At 35.4% G+C, this 14,578-nt stretch overlaps 1 protein-coding gene across 1 annotated transcript in view; it reads left to right on the top strand.

Annotated features, from left to right (window-relative positions):
- Positions 1-2,623: 2,623 nt before the first annotated feature.
- LOC132549254 (proline-rich proteoglycan 2-like) overlaps positions 2,624-14,578 on the top strand; it is a gene marked incomplete at its 3' end in the record, with an annotated part of 43,210 nt that continues 31,255 nt past the window's right edge. Inside the window, exons 1-4 of the mRNA XM_060213171.1 lie at positions 2,624-2,732; positions 4,068-4,130; positions 5,805-5,857; positions 8,006-8,053. Of these exons, the coding sequence (XP_060069154.1) occupies positions 2,658-2,732; positions 4,068-4,130; positions 5,805-5,857; positions 8,006-8,053 (239 nt within the window). The remainder of the gene's footprint in view (positions 2,733-4,067; positions 4,131-5,804; positions 5,858-8,005; positions 8,054-14,578) is intronic.

The raw sequence follows: 14,578 nt of genomic DNA, 5'->3' as shown, positions 1-14,578 counted from the left end.
TATTTAAATCAGAAAGGATTGGGGAACCTGTTTATTCGAGGTGCACTGATGTGAAATTTTGAATATATAATTCTATCCTACCGCATTTTAATTTCTATTTATTCATCAGGGTTATATACTCTATTCGTATCACTGCCCTGATGTACTATTATAGTATAATTTAGAGAAATAGTGCGCTAAATGCACTTAATAGAAAACTAACACACTGTGTGTGCGACCCTATTGGAACTAGTCGGTAAACTGTATAATTTAATATTACATAATTTGGATGGCCGTCCAGATTATTATCCTTGTCATTATCCCTACCTAAGTATCTAGGAACCCCTGGACCGGCTTGCAATAAGCCTTCTCTTTTTCAAATAGTCCAGGGGGTTCTTTTTCGTACTAGGGCGGACTAACCTTCACACGGGACACCACAGCTTTAAGTCCCATCCGACGGACTGTATGTTAGTAAAAAGTTATTAGTGCGCATGCAGGTGCATTTTTTTTTGGTCCTTTCTTCTTTCTTGTCTGTCTCTTTCTCCTGTTGAGTCTGATCTATCTGCACCAATGTCTTCATTCCTTTTGAATAAACCACTTTAATCTTTCACTGGTTATCTCATCCCGACGTTTTATACTATATATGTGCTATATGGTTATTTATTAGTAATGGTTGGACGGTATATACCTATAACTGACCTAATGTGCAGGGGGAGGGCTATTATTTTTAACATGCTGGATAAAAAATGGGGGGGGGGGAGGCGGGAGTGAAGCATGCTGGGATAAAAAAAAAGGGGGGGGGGAGGTGGTAGGGGACGGTTACCTGTAACTGTATGTAGGGTAATACTGTAGGGAGAGAAGAACTAATGCTTTTAGGTTATTCCTAACAGTCGTTAGACATGCACTCGTATATTGTATAACTATTTATTTGGGTATTTTATGGCTATTTTTGTTTTTGTGTGGGGGAGAGTTAATTCTTTTAGTTCTAGGAGGGTTGAGTGTTCGTTTTACCGGAACCGGAAGTGCCACAGGATCCGTGATTGAACGTGACGATACGGCTACCATACTCCTTAGCTTGCCGTGAAAACCGTGACAAAACGTAGCAAAACGGGACAGAATGCGCAACATCCCTGACAAACCGCGCACTAAATGCGGCAGAACGTAACACAACTTGAAAAGACCGTGATATGCCGTTGAATGCACAAGCTTCCCGTCCCACTACGGACCGCCTCTAAGTTCTGTTACGGCCTATCACGTGCTGTAACGTTTTGTTGCGTTCACCCGTTCACCCCGTTTTACTACGGCCTGTTTGGTTTCTCATTTCCGCCGTGACTGCCGTAGCAAATTTTTGACAGTTTAAAAAATCTGGCACGGCAACTACGGCCTGTCACGTTTGCCCATACCGTTCTCTCGCGTTGCCTCACATCCATCCCCTTTTGTCGAAAGAAGGGGTTATGCAACACAAAACTCGAGACTATATATACAGTTCTGATTTAGATAAGTTATCTGTAGGCAGGGTCTGGCCAGAGTTTCAACACTTGTGTTATTGTTATGAAACCTTCAAAAAATTGAGAACATCTACAGATCTGCAATACTTTCATCTACGTACATTGTATTTCAAAATGCAATTCATACGACAGTATTTTTGTCTCACTTATTATAATGTAAATCTTATACTTCCCCTAAGTTAAAATGTATTGTTAAGCGAACCAGACTTTGAACGGGAACTTGGCCAGTCAGCGATTATGTAGGTCGTGCACTACAATTTTCTCTATTCCAGTAACCTGATAGGGCGTTTTTGTTCAAGATCAGTTGTATGTGTGAATGATATTACGTAGGTTCAGACACCGCCATTTCCTACTTATAGCCTTTCCGGGTAGGAATATAAACTTTTCATTCACTACATCTTAAGCCTGACAGCGGTTGCAGAGTGAGAGAAAAATGTTACCGTGGCCTACGGTTTTGACGTTAGAAAAGATTGCCATGGACCTTCCGTCCGTTCTTGTTGTCCATTGTATTGGATATAGAAAAAACTATATAGAAATGCTTCAATTTTATATTTGACATATATACAAATGAAGCACCTATCAACTTATGCGAGGTTAAATAAATACATATATCATCATTAGCAAATCCGGACAACGTTTACGACAGGAAATACTGATTAGACGTGTGAGACACGGCTTCCGGCACCCTTTCTCCTGCTGTCGTCCTCCTCTCCAAAATTTCATATACATACAACCCGCATATTTAAACATGGTTATTATATATATTAAGAGGTGTATCCAAAGGGGTTCCGTACTAAAATATTCCGAAGTGTTTTGTTCATTCATTCCTATGTACAACTACTATAATTGCTCCATTTATTGTTAATTCATTCATAAGTCTTTAGAGTCTGATGACCGCTAAGGCTCAGGGGTCTCTTATTCATTATCTATTTAATCAGTCTTATATGAGAAAAAATAGTTTTTTTTTAAATGAAGCGCCGCTTACTCTCTTCCTGAACTGGTTGGATTCAATAATAAATATAGAATGGTTCCGAATGAGTGCGCGTAGAGAAGTACCGGAGTTTTTAAAGTTAACACGGAAGCTTGTACACTTACAAGGAAGTAATATACCTATACGTCCCGAGTGACAGTTTGAATGGTGGACCTGAAGACCAGCTGACGACTTCGAACATGAGTGGGACCCTTCCCGAATACTCAGGACTTGTCCGATGGACGATAAACGACGTGGGACAATGGCTGTCTTCGGTAATATCTATTTTAGAATCGTCTGCTTCCTGTAGGATGTGCCCGTCTGTCAGATGTTGGTTATCCCTTATTTGTTTACCTTAGCCTGTTCATTGTATAGATATATGGGACCACGACTGGGGATATTAGTAACTGGGTAAATAAATAGTGACTTATTTATCACCTTACTCCGATATGTGTCTTGTTAATAGATATAAAGATCACAGCTGACCATTGAAAGTTTTACAGGTAACAGGAAGCCAATGCAAGACACATAGTGGGCTCAGGTAACGTACTTACCCACCATATACCGGTCGCCCTTACAGTATATATTATGATATGTTCGCATGTATATTGTAGATGATTTTAAAACACAACAATATAATTTTTCAGTCATTTTCAGACAACACAGGGTATATTTGTATACACAGAAAATTAGTACATCTCTGTCATGTGTATCATATTGTATTTTTACAACAAAGTTGATATCACATATCAGTAATGTCAACCCATGTACTGGCCATCAGACTATTCACAACTTGAAGTGATAGCTTTTAAATACAGACCACTTTCAGTCCATTTCTTTATCACTGATAATGTACTCCAGTTTGACAAGTATTAGTGAATTGTTGAATATTAGTATTATCGTATATATATGAACAACACTGAAACCAGAAACATACCAGTCTCTCTTTACAACTCTTCAGTTGCACTCCACTCTTAGTTAATGCAGTGCTCATCTAGGTTTTATTGTTGGACCCAGTTCAATGGATTTATAACCCAAATTAAAAAAAACACCACCTGGACTCTTGAAACCTTCTCAATAATTTGAGACCCTAAGATTCCTTTTGAAAATAACCATGTCTACCCATCCTTTAATTAGTACTAGTTTGAGATGTTCTTCTAATCTTGTCCACACTGTAATTTTTGAACTGCTAGGGATATCTTGATAAAATTTGAAGTATATGCACATCACCTTCAGGTGGTGTGAAATGCATTGAAATACATGTAAGGTTACTTTGACCTTCACCTCAAGGTCAAGAGACTGGTAAACTGGTTGTCTCAGCTAGATTGATTGGTGTATTTTGGAGGCTGCTCATATTTAGTAGTAAGTAGAGTCACGAAAATTAAGATTATCGGCTTTAACAAGGAGAAGTGGGCCAACACATGTTTTTCCAATGTGAAATGTTTCTTAGTTCCTGGTTTACATTTTCTGATTTCTGAAAAAAACAGATGCATTGGATAACTAAAAATATAAAGTTTATTGACCTAATGTGCTTTTTATACTTTGTATCAAGTGATAACCACATGCAGTGTGATAATAGGTGTTTTCAAAACTGTGTTTGTTTCTTTTAGAACGCATTTCCCGAATTCTGTCGGAGCTTTCGAGAGGCAGGGATAAATGGTATGAAATTTGTGGTACGTATATCGTCACTTGATCAACTGAATATTTGAGGATTTCTAATACAACACTCCCAGTGACACTTGATTCAACTCACGTGAGGGACACTCAAGTGCAATTGGAGGGTGATTAAGGAAGAATTATGTACAGTGCGACTGGATTGTAGATTTGGTAATCATAAACTTCACTCATGAAAACAGAGTGGCACTTGAGTGAGTGACTGGGTGAGAAGATGACAACAACCTGAAAATATTCTAATGAACTTGAAAAAAAATCATTTGAGAGCCTTGGTGTAGCCTTCGTAACAACCCATGTTATTTTTTGAAGTGTGGCTCAAGGAAGGTGTACCCTTCATCAATCCTGTCTCAAGTTATCACCTTCACTCCAAGTGAAGTGTCAAATATTAATGACAATGTACTTTAAGGTGATTTTAGGGATTAACAAGGATTTACTCAATAAGTGTAAGCATGAGAGATGTTTTAATATACAGCCTTTTTGTTTTGGAATATGAACTTATATTGACATTTAATCATTACTTGTATGATCATTGGTGACAAACTATTGTGTCATATTGTGTCCTGCTATGAGTCTAGGGGTCCAGCATACAAGTCCAACAAAGTCAGGGATGAATATATCAAGGATTCAGGACTTTGGACAAGTGAGGAAGGGCCTAAAACATAGGATAGAAAAAGGGTATAGTGTCATACCAAGATTAAGTTTTCTTTGATTAGGTTTGTTTCAGAGTATTTTAAAATGGCAAATGTCCTGGTGCATTACTCATCTTCTCTTGTCCTAAATCATAATAGGGCCTACATTACTTTGCACCTTTAGGTTAGGGCTCTACTTTCCCTATATATTGCAGTCCTTGGGGATCATCAGTTTGTCAGCACTTTAGTTTCTGGAGATTATCAAAGAATTCAGAGGGCCAAAATTTCTGAAATTTTGCATCAAGGAATATACATGTACTATCAAATAATATATAGCTAAAGAGCTTTGAAAGTATGTGTATTAAAAGCTTAAAGAGTGCATGAGATCAAGTCCATGATAACTGTTGCTGAAAATGCAATCTAAACATGGGAATTGCTGTACATCATAAAAGGCCCTTACAGGAGGCCAAACATTCTGTACTTTCTCATTATACAGATGGGTTTAATTTCCTAAAAAAACTAGACTCATTTTTAGCTCACCTGGCCTGCAGGGTAAGCGAGCTTATGCCATGGTTTGGCTTCATTGGTCTGTCGGTCCGTTGATCTGGTAAAGGGGTAAAGAAATATAAAATTTTGACAAAATAAATTTTGTGAGCCTTAACCCAAGCTCAAGGTCACAGGATCAAATACAAAATGTTTTTCTATCATTATTGGGCATTATGCAATTTTTAAACAGCCAAGAGGCCTTTAGTGTTATGATTTTAGCCAGACATATAAATCTGCTGGGTGAACTGCAATTTAGTTGTCGAATATTGAACCTAGATAACTTTTTAAGGCTACATGTTTTAAAACTCCATTTCAAAACAGTAACATTGTTTGACATTGATCCATGGTGAAGGTCGTAGATTTTAAAACTATATATTAAATGAGCAACGCAATTCTCTAATTACACAATGCCATAATTTTGTGACAAACCTGTACAATGTGCATAATAGCTAAAATACTTATGAAAAAAAGATTTTAGATGTATTTTTTATATTTTAGGAATTGGATGAAACAGAGTTGAATCGAATGAGAACGCCAATGAATAAGAGAGGGTTTGTATATATTTTTTTAAACAATACTTACAAGATCAGGTAGCTAAGGAAGAAAGGATCATACTTTGAAGTACTTGCCATGGCTTCCACATTTAAATAGATCAAGATTGAACATGCAGTTTCCCCTCTCATATGGGTTACCAGTAATGTTGTGTTTTGTTGCTCATTATGGTAGTTTATTCAAATGAACGATACTTTGCTGACATTTATACATTCCACTGACATCACAGTGTTTACAGCATCCAAGGAGATTCAGCATTGACTGAGGATTGTTATATTTTGTGTTTTTATTTATCTTTATACAATGTATATAAAATCATGTTAGAAAAAAAAGCAACATTAAACTTGTGAAGCTGAGTTCACAGCAAGAGGTCAAATACAACGAAAAGAATTGAAGAGATGAGTCTTTTTTCTTGTAAAATCAGTACATTGTATATCTGAGTCTGCCTTAATTGAGTCCTGTCCTATTCACACTCAATGTTACAGCTTTACAACTCTTCAACAGGTTCATATTTATCCCATAGTATCACAACAATAGGAATTTCAACTGCATTGTCAAACTAATGTTGTCAAGGTTATGTAAATCATCAAATGTCTATAATCTATTGCAAATTTTAAAAAAAAATAGGATGTTGGTTCTAATATATGTAGATAGGCTATCCTGTATGTAAATCGTTGATCATCAATCGTTGAATTCTCTTCAGGTATAGCTTTGGTATTTCCTCTGACATTGTGTGATATCTGCCTTCGGCCTTGTGATGACTTTCTACATTTTAAACTTCTCAAATTCCACTGGTGATATTAAGCTGAAATTTATCTGAAAGTTCCCTGTGGTGGTCCTGACTAAATTTTGTTATTTTTCGAGTCAATTTGAAATCTAATATGGTTGCCATTGTAGCCATCTTGATAAAAACATTTGGAATTTTCTCTCAAGTTCCACTGGTGACATAGAGCTGAGAATTGGTGGGTTTTTTTTTTCAGTCAGATGACCACTAAAGCCCACTGGCCTGTTGTTTTTATTTTTGTCTTTGAGGTCAGATTTTTTCTTGTTGCCTTGATGTTTGATTTTTTATGCCCTGCCATTTCATAGTGTCACCTTGGCATTCATCTTGTCATTCTATTATAATTCTGTTTCCACTGGTTTACAGATAGAGATATAGAACTGTAATTTGGTATGTAGGTGTATAATCATCATATGCAGGTCAAGGTCAAAACTTAATCTTTGCCAACTTTTATTCAAGATATATTGCTTTTAAACTTCAAAAATTGTAATTTGAATTTTTCATAAAAATGGTAAGATGTACATTTTCTAGGAGAGACATCATCTTGCCTCACTCTAGTAGGAACATAATAAAATTCTCAAGGCAGAACTTCAAATTTATTTCATTTCAGATATCTTTACCATGGATTCTGAAGGAAAGACGAAAGTTTTATTTCATGAGTCATGAACACACCTCTTAAAAAGTCATTAACACTAAAAAGTTGCTGAACATTTTGTCCATCGTCATGCATCATCTGTCATAAACAATTCACATTTTTACTTCATCTCAGTAACTTGAAGGCTGAGAGTTCTGATATTGGGACAGTAGCATGCTGTGATGAAGGGCTATCAAGCTTGTTGAATAACCTTGTCTGATTAACAAGGTCACTGATGTTAAATGTGTTAAAATCTTTAAACAACTTCATCTCAATGACTGAAAGAATCACATGTTTGATATTGTGCCTGTAGCACAGTGGGATGAAGGGCTACCAACTGTGTTCAAGTGAATGACCTTGACCCACTTTCAAGATCACAGGGGTCAAATGTTTCAGTAGTTGTATTCATATTAAGTTTGAATTGAAAACAATATGGGAATTTCGTTGTCAAGTAAGTTGAATGTTTTGAAAACTTCTGTGCAGGGCCCTAAGAGTTGGATTTATTCAAATTTCTGCTATGTCCTTTAAATCCACCCTTGCTACAAGCAATACGCTACAGGCTTTAATCTATTGCTAGATATTGGATAAGGCAGTTTTGCTTGTCATTTGCTAAAAGCAAAAATTCAAGTCGGGTGACTATTAAGGCCTATGGGCCTCTTGTCCGTCTTTTATCAGAAACTTTCAAAATATATTATTATATTGTTGTGATCACATCTTATTTTGTTTTAACAGTAAATTGATGTCAATTATTAAAAGCATCAAGAAACCGGATATTTCAGGGTGAGTATCTAACATAAAGTCATTTTTGCTTTTATCATAATTCATTCAGAAGGAATCAGCATTGAATTTTCTCATCAGCCAATAAATCTTATTTGAAAAAATAAGAATATCACACTTGGTCTTGGTCTAAGATTCTGTGACTGTTGATTTGAAATTTGGTTTGTAACATGAAAAAGATCAACAACGACACTTTATTTTGTTGGTACAGTTGTTGAAGAATACATGCTCTTAATGTTAAAGTTGATGATACATAAACACCATTGAATTAAAAGAAAATTAATCTACAGTTGTTTTTTTATAAAAAAATCTCCATTGAAATGAAAATTTCATGATGAGTTATTCCTTTAAATGTAAAGTATTATTCCTAAATTATGATTTAAGAGTTTGTTTGTTTTTTTATTTGCAAGTCCTAGGTAAGTACTTAAGAGCATTGCTGTATATTTTTACCACAGAAAAATATGTATATGTATATCTAAATGCCTGCACCTATGAATATGTAAATATATATACAAGTACATTTATACACTCGTACATACTGAAATTCCTTATGATAACCCAACCCCCCCACCCCCTCAAGATAGTTTAGAGGATATACTGGAATCATCTTGTCCGTCTGTAGATGAACATTGCACGGCTATGCATTTGCTCAGTTTACAACAGATCTTTTGAAAATTTTCTGAGAATGGCCAGTTCAATATGGAGATGTATCCACTTAAGGCTGTACTCCGACGAGAAGTGAAGAAAAAATCTGGTATTAAACTTTTTTCTGGTGATGATATTGAAAGGTTTTAAGAACAGATTAAAAGCAGAAACTATGTTACTGCACTACTTTTTCCAGTACAGGCATCAGAATAGGTGTAAAGGAGTTATTAATTTTTTCTTGAATAACAGACATTGCCTGTTATTTTTGTGGCAATCAATTTTCAGATAAATTTCTATCTTTCATTAAAAAATAAAGGTATGATACTTTGATATAAAGAAAAAATAATGTAAAATGCTAAATTTCACTTTAACAAGAATTAATCATGCATAGCAACCAAAATATCAGAATGTTCCTAAATGTCCTAAATCCTACATTTGACTACATTCTAGCATTCAACATTTTTTAAGATTCCATATTTGGAAAGAGAAATTTTCAATGATACTTTTTATGATTAAAAAGAAGGGGTTGCTTTGCTTTATTTTCATCAAAAAATGAGAGTTTTCCAAGATCAAGAAACAAAATGAATTATTCGTTTTGGTTCCTAAAAATCTTGGATTTCATGAAGTTGGAATTCATGAATTGGAAGTTTCCAGAGTTATACTAGCAACCAGGAAACATTGAAATTGTTGATGCTATTATCCAAATCAAGCTGTCAACTATGCCATCAAAAAAGAGTACCTCCTAGTCTACAAGCAAAATTGTAACTGTAGAAACTTTAATCTAAAATTTTGTCCAGATTTGCATCCTTTGGTGAAAAGGTTTCCAGTTTTTATAAATGTTGGGTCTTGGCTCCCTGGGGCGGGAGGGGCAGAACCAAATAGAGGGAATAGAGGAACTGCACAAAGTTTTCTTTTGTTGGTATGCCTGGATTATTTCCCAATATGGTCTGAAGCATTCTTCGGTGAAGGGGAATCAATTTTGTATAAATGGTTGCACTCGGACCCCTGGGGTCTAAGGGATGGGCCGAATAGGGAAAATATAGCAAATGCTTTAAATTTGTTTGTCCTATGAAAAGAACGAATATACAACTTAGGTCTAAAGAATCCCTGGATTAAGGAGAATTCAGTTGTATAAATGGTGGGTCTTGGTCCTCTGGGGACGGATAGACAGGGCCTAGTAGGGAAAATAGAAGTACTGTTTTGATATCCTTCTTTTGTCAGAATACCTGGATTATGTCCCAACTTGGTTTGAAGCATCATGTGGGTAAGGGGGATCAATTTTGTATAAATGATGGGTCTCTGGCACCCTGGGGGCAGGAGCAGTAGTGTCCAATAGAGGAAATAGAGCAAATTCTGTAAAAATCTTCTTCTCAAGAATTGTTCTTATTTTATTTGAAGTATTCTTAAGTAAAGGGGAATCAATTCAGAATAAAGGGAGTGTCTGGACCCCTGGGGCGGGAGGGATGACATAAATCTTTCAAATGCTTTTCATGTAGTTTATATTTAAGTAACTTCAGCAAACATAACTGGATGAAAGATACACACCCTATGGGCATCATGTTAGGAAGGTGGAGTGCATTTGTTTTACTCCAGACATGATTATATGTCTGTCATATCTAAATATTACATTTTTTCCCCCAGATATTCATAATCGTTGTAGAGGCTTGTCCGAACTTATTTTCAAATTTCAATGGAAATTAAAACATCTTAGCATGTTTTTTTGGTTTTTGCTTTGGCTGAGTTTAGAAGTAATTTTCTTTACATAGCTTTTTACCGGGGATAGTGTAGAAGATATTTTACAGGTGTTCAAATGATGACTATCAGTGTAAGCTTTATTGTCTTTATTGTTTTTTCCTGTTATTGTTCATCTCATCCATCAGTAAAACCTACTGTTAACTTGTGTGGTTCTGAAGCTACATGACAACTTATAATGCGGTTCAATGAATACATGTGCCAGCATACAGAATGTGTTTAATGTGTATGGTTTTATCACTGTGATAATCTTCAGCATGTATTTAGAGAAATTTTGCATTAACTTACTATTTATCCAATCTGGCTGTAGCTGGATATGATCTTCCTTTCTTGAAATGTACATGTACAGTCAGGTGTATACCAGCATACATGTAAAGTTGATAAGGTACTTCTTATGTGAAGTATGTATACTTTTATTTTAGTTTTGTAATGGAAGATAATACAAGTAATCCCCGGACTTCCTTTACATTGATACCTAACAGATTTTTTATGTATTTCCTGTGTTTATGTTAGTTGTCTATAACTGGTGTAATGCCTTACCATTAGGCTGTAACCATGGGGACATTGTTAAACAGGTAGGTGTTGAGACAGGGAATAATTACATGTTAATTACAGGTAAGACCAATGTCTTATCACGATAGATACATGTAGATATAAGTTGATTGATTTTGGATGAGATTTGTGCTAATGTACATGCATTTTATATTTTTTAAGGATGATTCTTGATTGATTTTATGTTTTTTATGTACTATTTTATGTGAATTTCAGTAATCTATTCTGGGGTGAAAAAGAAACACAAGTTCAACTTTACGCTTTACGGTTTCATAAAATAATGTTCATGCTTAAATGTGAAATGCAATAGTTAACTTTGAATAATGGATCATCTGTCTTTTCTGAGAATTTTTATCAAATGAGGACTTCATTAGGCTGCCATGGATTAGGTTACCCTAATGTACACAAAGTTGAAATATTGGCAGACTGATCCCTTATATTGTGTGTGCTCTACTGAACAGCAAGTGTCTCTAATTCTGCGTGGGAGTTCTTAAAGACATTGACTGTCGGTAGAGGAATGTTATTCCATTCCTCCGTGAGTACGTTGGCCAATTAGCAGAAATTATTTGGGATGATTGCTTTATTACGTCTTATGTATCCCATAAGTGTTTGACTGGGGACAAGTCGGTTCTATATGGAGACTAATCAGAAGGGACGATGTTTGGGTTGTAAGAAAATCCCTACAAACTCTTGCAACATATGGTCTGTTGTGTTATCATGCTAAAAGGTCCAGTGGTGCCTAATAATGAAAGGCACAATGAGGCCTTAGGATCACATCTTGCTGGCATACAATTGTTAAATTCCTGATCCCTGAAGGCGTTTTTAAACAATGGAAAATTCCTCCCAAAGTCATAACTAATCCATGCCAAATCAGTTGTGCTCCAAAAAACAAGCATCTGCAAGACGCTCTCCCTGAGGCTGGTACATACGTTGACAGCCATCTGATAAAAATAAAGTAAATCAAGATTCATCCATGAAGAGCACGGACCGCCAACGTCCCAGAGGACGCCATCAACTATCGCATACAAGGCGCTGGAAATTTAAGTGTCAGTGGCACACCAGTGTACTAGTGACTTGGGTGTAAATTTGCCTCTTACAGTCTGTTTCTCACAGTTTCTAGCTCACCTGGCCCAAAGGGTCAAGTGAATTATTGGTATACCACAGCGTCTGTCCGTTCATCTATCCATTCATCTGTCCATCCGTCTGTCAACTTTTTCTATGTCTAGTCATGGACGATTAGGAGAAATTTGAACAAATTTTGTCAGAAGCTTTGTTGGAGGAAAGGGAACAAATTTTGCATAAAAGGTGGTTTTTACCCCATGGGGCAAGAGAAGCAGGGCCCATTATGGGAAATAATGCCAATTCTTTGAAATCCTACTTCTCCTGTTAGAACGATCGGCCCTGAAGTATGAATTGATTGATTGATAGAGTGCCTAATGGCCTCTTGTTGGATGTATTCAATGTTTTCCATTATCAATGGTTTTCCAAGCTGTTTTGGCTGCCATTGAGTGCTACCCCTCATGAGCATTGTAAGAGCCTGTTCTCTATCAATTTGGGATAGTTGTGGCATATTTGTAAAAACAATTATTAACTGCAGATATATGAGTTATCACACATCTTGGTGTCACAGTTTACATGGGTACACCGGATAGGGATAAGTTTTTTGTCACAGATGACTGATTTTTAACATTCATTGGGGATTAGGTAAAGTATCCTCTTGATCTTTATCTATGACTATGTATATTCAGTACAAAATATTTTACAAATAAAATCAGAGTTGTGTTTGTTTATCCTTTCAGTATATTTATTGTATATTTTTCATAGACTTATACCGATATTTTACAATGTTGAACATACAATACATGTAAGATAGTCATCAGTGAATAGAGGTATTTATCACACGACACAGCATACATAAATAAACCCTACACACAGCTGGACAGTTAGTGTCGGCAAATTTGCATACATACATTGATGTACAGGATTTTACTTGGGTGTCAGTGTAATAAATTTAGTCCAACAATTTGCAGTCAGAGGTCACTAATTTTTAAGTGTGAGATATTATTTTGAAAAATTTATGATGTGGAAAATTGACTGGTATGCTTAAAAGATGTACGTTATTTAATGTCATTTGCATTAGCTGCCTCAATTTTCCTTATATCTACAGTTTTTTAACGTTTCACACATATGTGGTAACTTTATTATAAGTCCCTGATGTGTAGTATTATTATTATGAAATTAAAGTACCGAAAATAACCATTTTTACATTCAGTTGGATGGTTAATTTTACATGATTTCACAGAATGGACACTCTTTTTGTCATAAATGCTGCATGCTTAATTCATGTTAGAGAAGATCATATATGTAATTAAATAACTCAAGATGATATTGTTGAATGAATATATTTGACTTTTTAAATAGTTTTTGGAGTCAAATTGTATCAAGATATTTCTTGTTATGCTTGTTAGGTCATGTGATCGGTGCATCATGTGCCATGCATTGTCCGTCCTGCTTAAACTTCCCATTCAAATGAATCAATAAGCAAAAGGTTAAGAGTGCTGATATATGGCCTGAAGTATGCTAGGTAAAGCTCTACAAAGTTTGAATGAATGACCTTGACCATCTTTCAAGGTCACAGATGTCAAATATGTCAAGGGTGCTTATATTGTGACTATAGCATCCTGGGATGAAGAGATACCAATTTTGTTATGTGATTGACCTTTTCTCTATTTAAAGGACACAGGGGTCAAATGTGTTAAAATCTTCAAACAACTTATCAGTAATAAAATGGTAGAGGCTGTTGATATTGGTTCTTTAACATAATTAGTGGATGAAGGGCTACCAGATTATTCAGATAATTGACCTTGACCTATATTCAAGGTCTCTTGGGTCAAAAGAGTTGAGATCATAAAATATCTTTTTCATCAAGCAGTAGGTCTGGAGTAATGACATTTTGATATATTTAGTTTCAAATTTGCAGAAATGGTTTGTCTGAACCACCACTGTTTCTTTGTGAGCTGTAGAGTAGTTGAGCAATTGTTTTAGGCCTCTTTGACCTCTTTCATATATAAATCTTTATAGTCAGATGGCTGTTAAGGCCTTTGGGCCTCTTGTTTAGATATTCATTATGTTCATGGATTAGAAATCAAAATCTGAACATATGCTTCTGAGTTTTGTATGATAAGATTTCATTTAACAGCATTTTACCACTGTTAGTAGTACAGAATAATGCTTTGTGTGTAAAAATAGAACATGCAGCAAAAATGAATGTTATCTTGAATGTGTATTAATGAAAACATGAAATACTATAAAAATAATCAAAAGACACAAAAAAGTTAACACAGCCTTGGTTCAAGGTGAACATTTCACTTATTACTATTTTATGGAATAAATAAATGAAAGTGCAATTTTTACTTGGGACCAAGGATGGAGTTTTCAGGTCGCTTGATTAAATTGAGTACAACATTGCCTTAACTTTTAAGGTTTATATTTTTTTTATTTTTAAATAATATTGACATAAATTAACACTTTTCATTTAGGTCTGGTAAGATTAAGCGCCTCCTGCGACAAAAATCTGTT

This window comes from Ylistrum balloti, unplaced genomic scaffold (genome assembly GCF_031769215.1).
Source record: "Ylistrum balloti isolate Yb309-2 unplaced genomic scaffold, AGI_CSIRO_Ybal_v1 Utg370052, whole genome shotgun sequence".
Classification (NCBI taxonomy): domain Eukaryota; kingdom Metazoa; phylum Mollusca; class Bivalvia; order Pectinida; family Pectinidae; genus Ylistrum; species Ylistrum balloti.
This window is presented reverse-complemented; position numbering and strand designations above follow the sequence as displayed.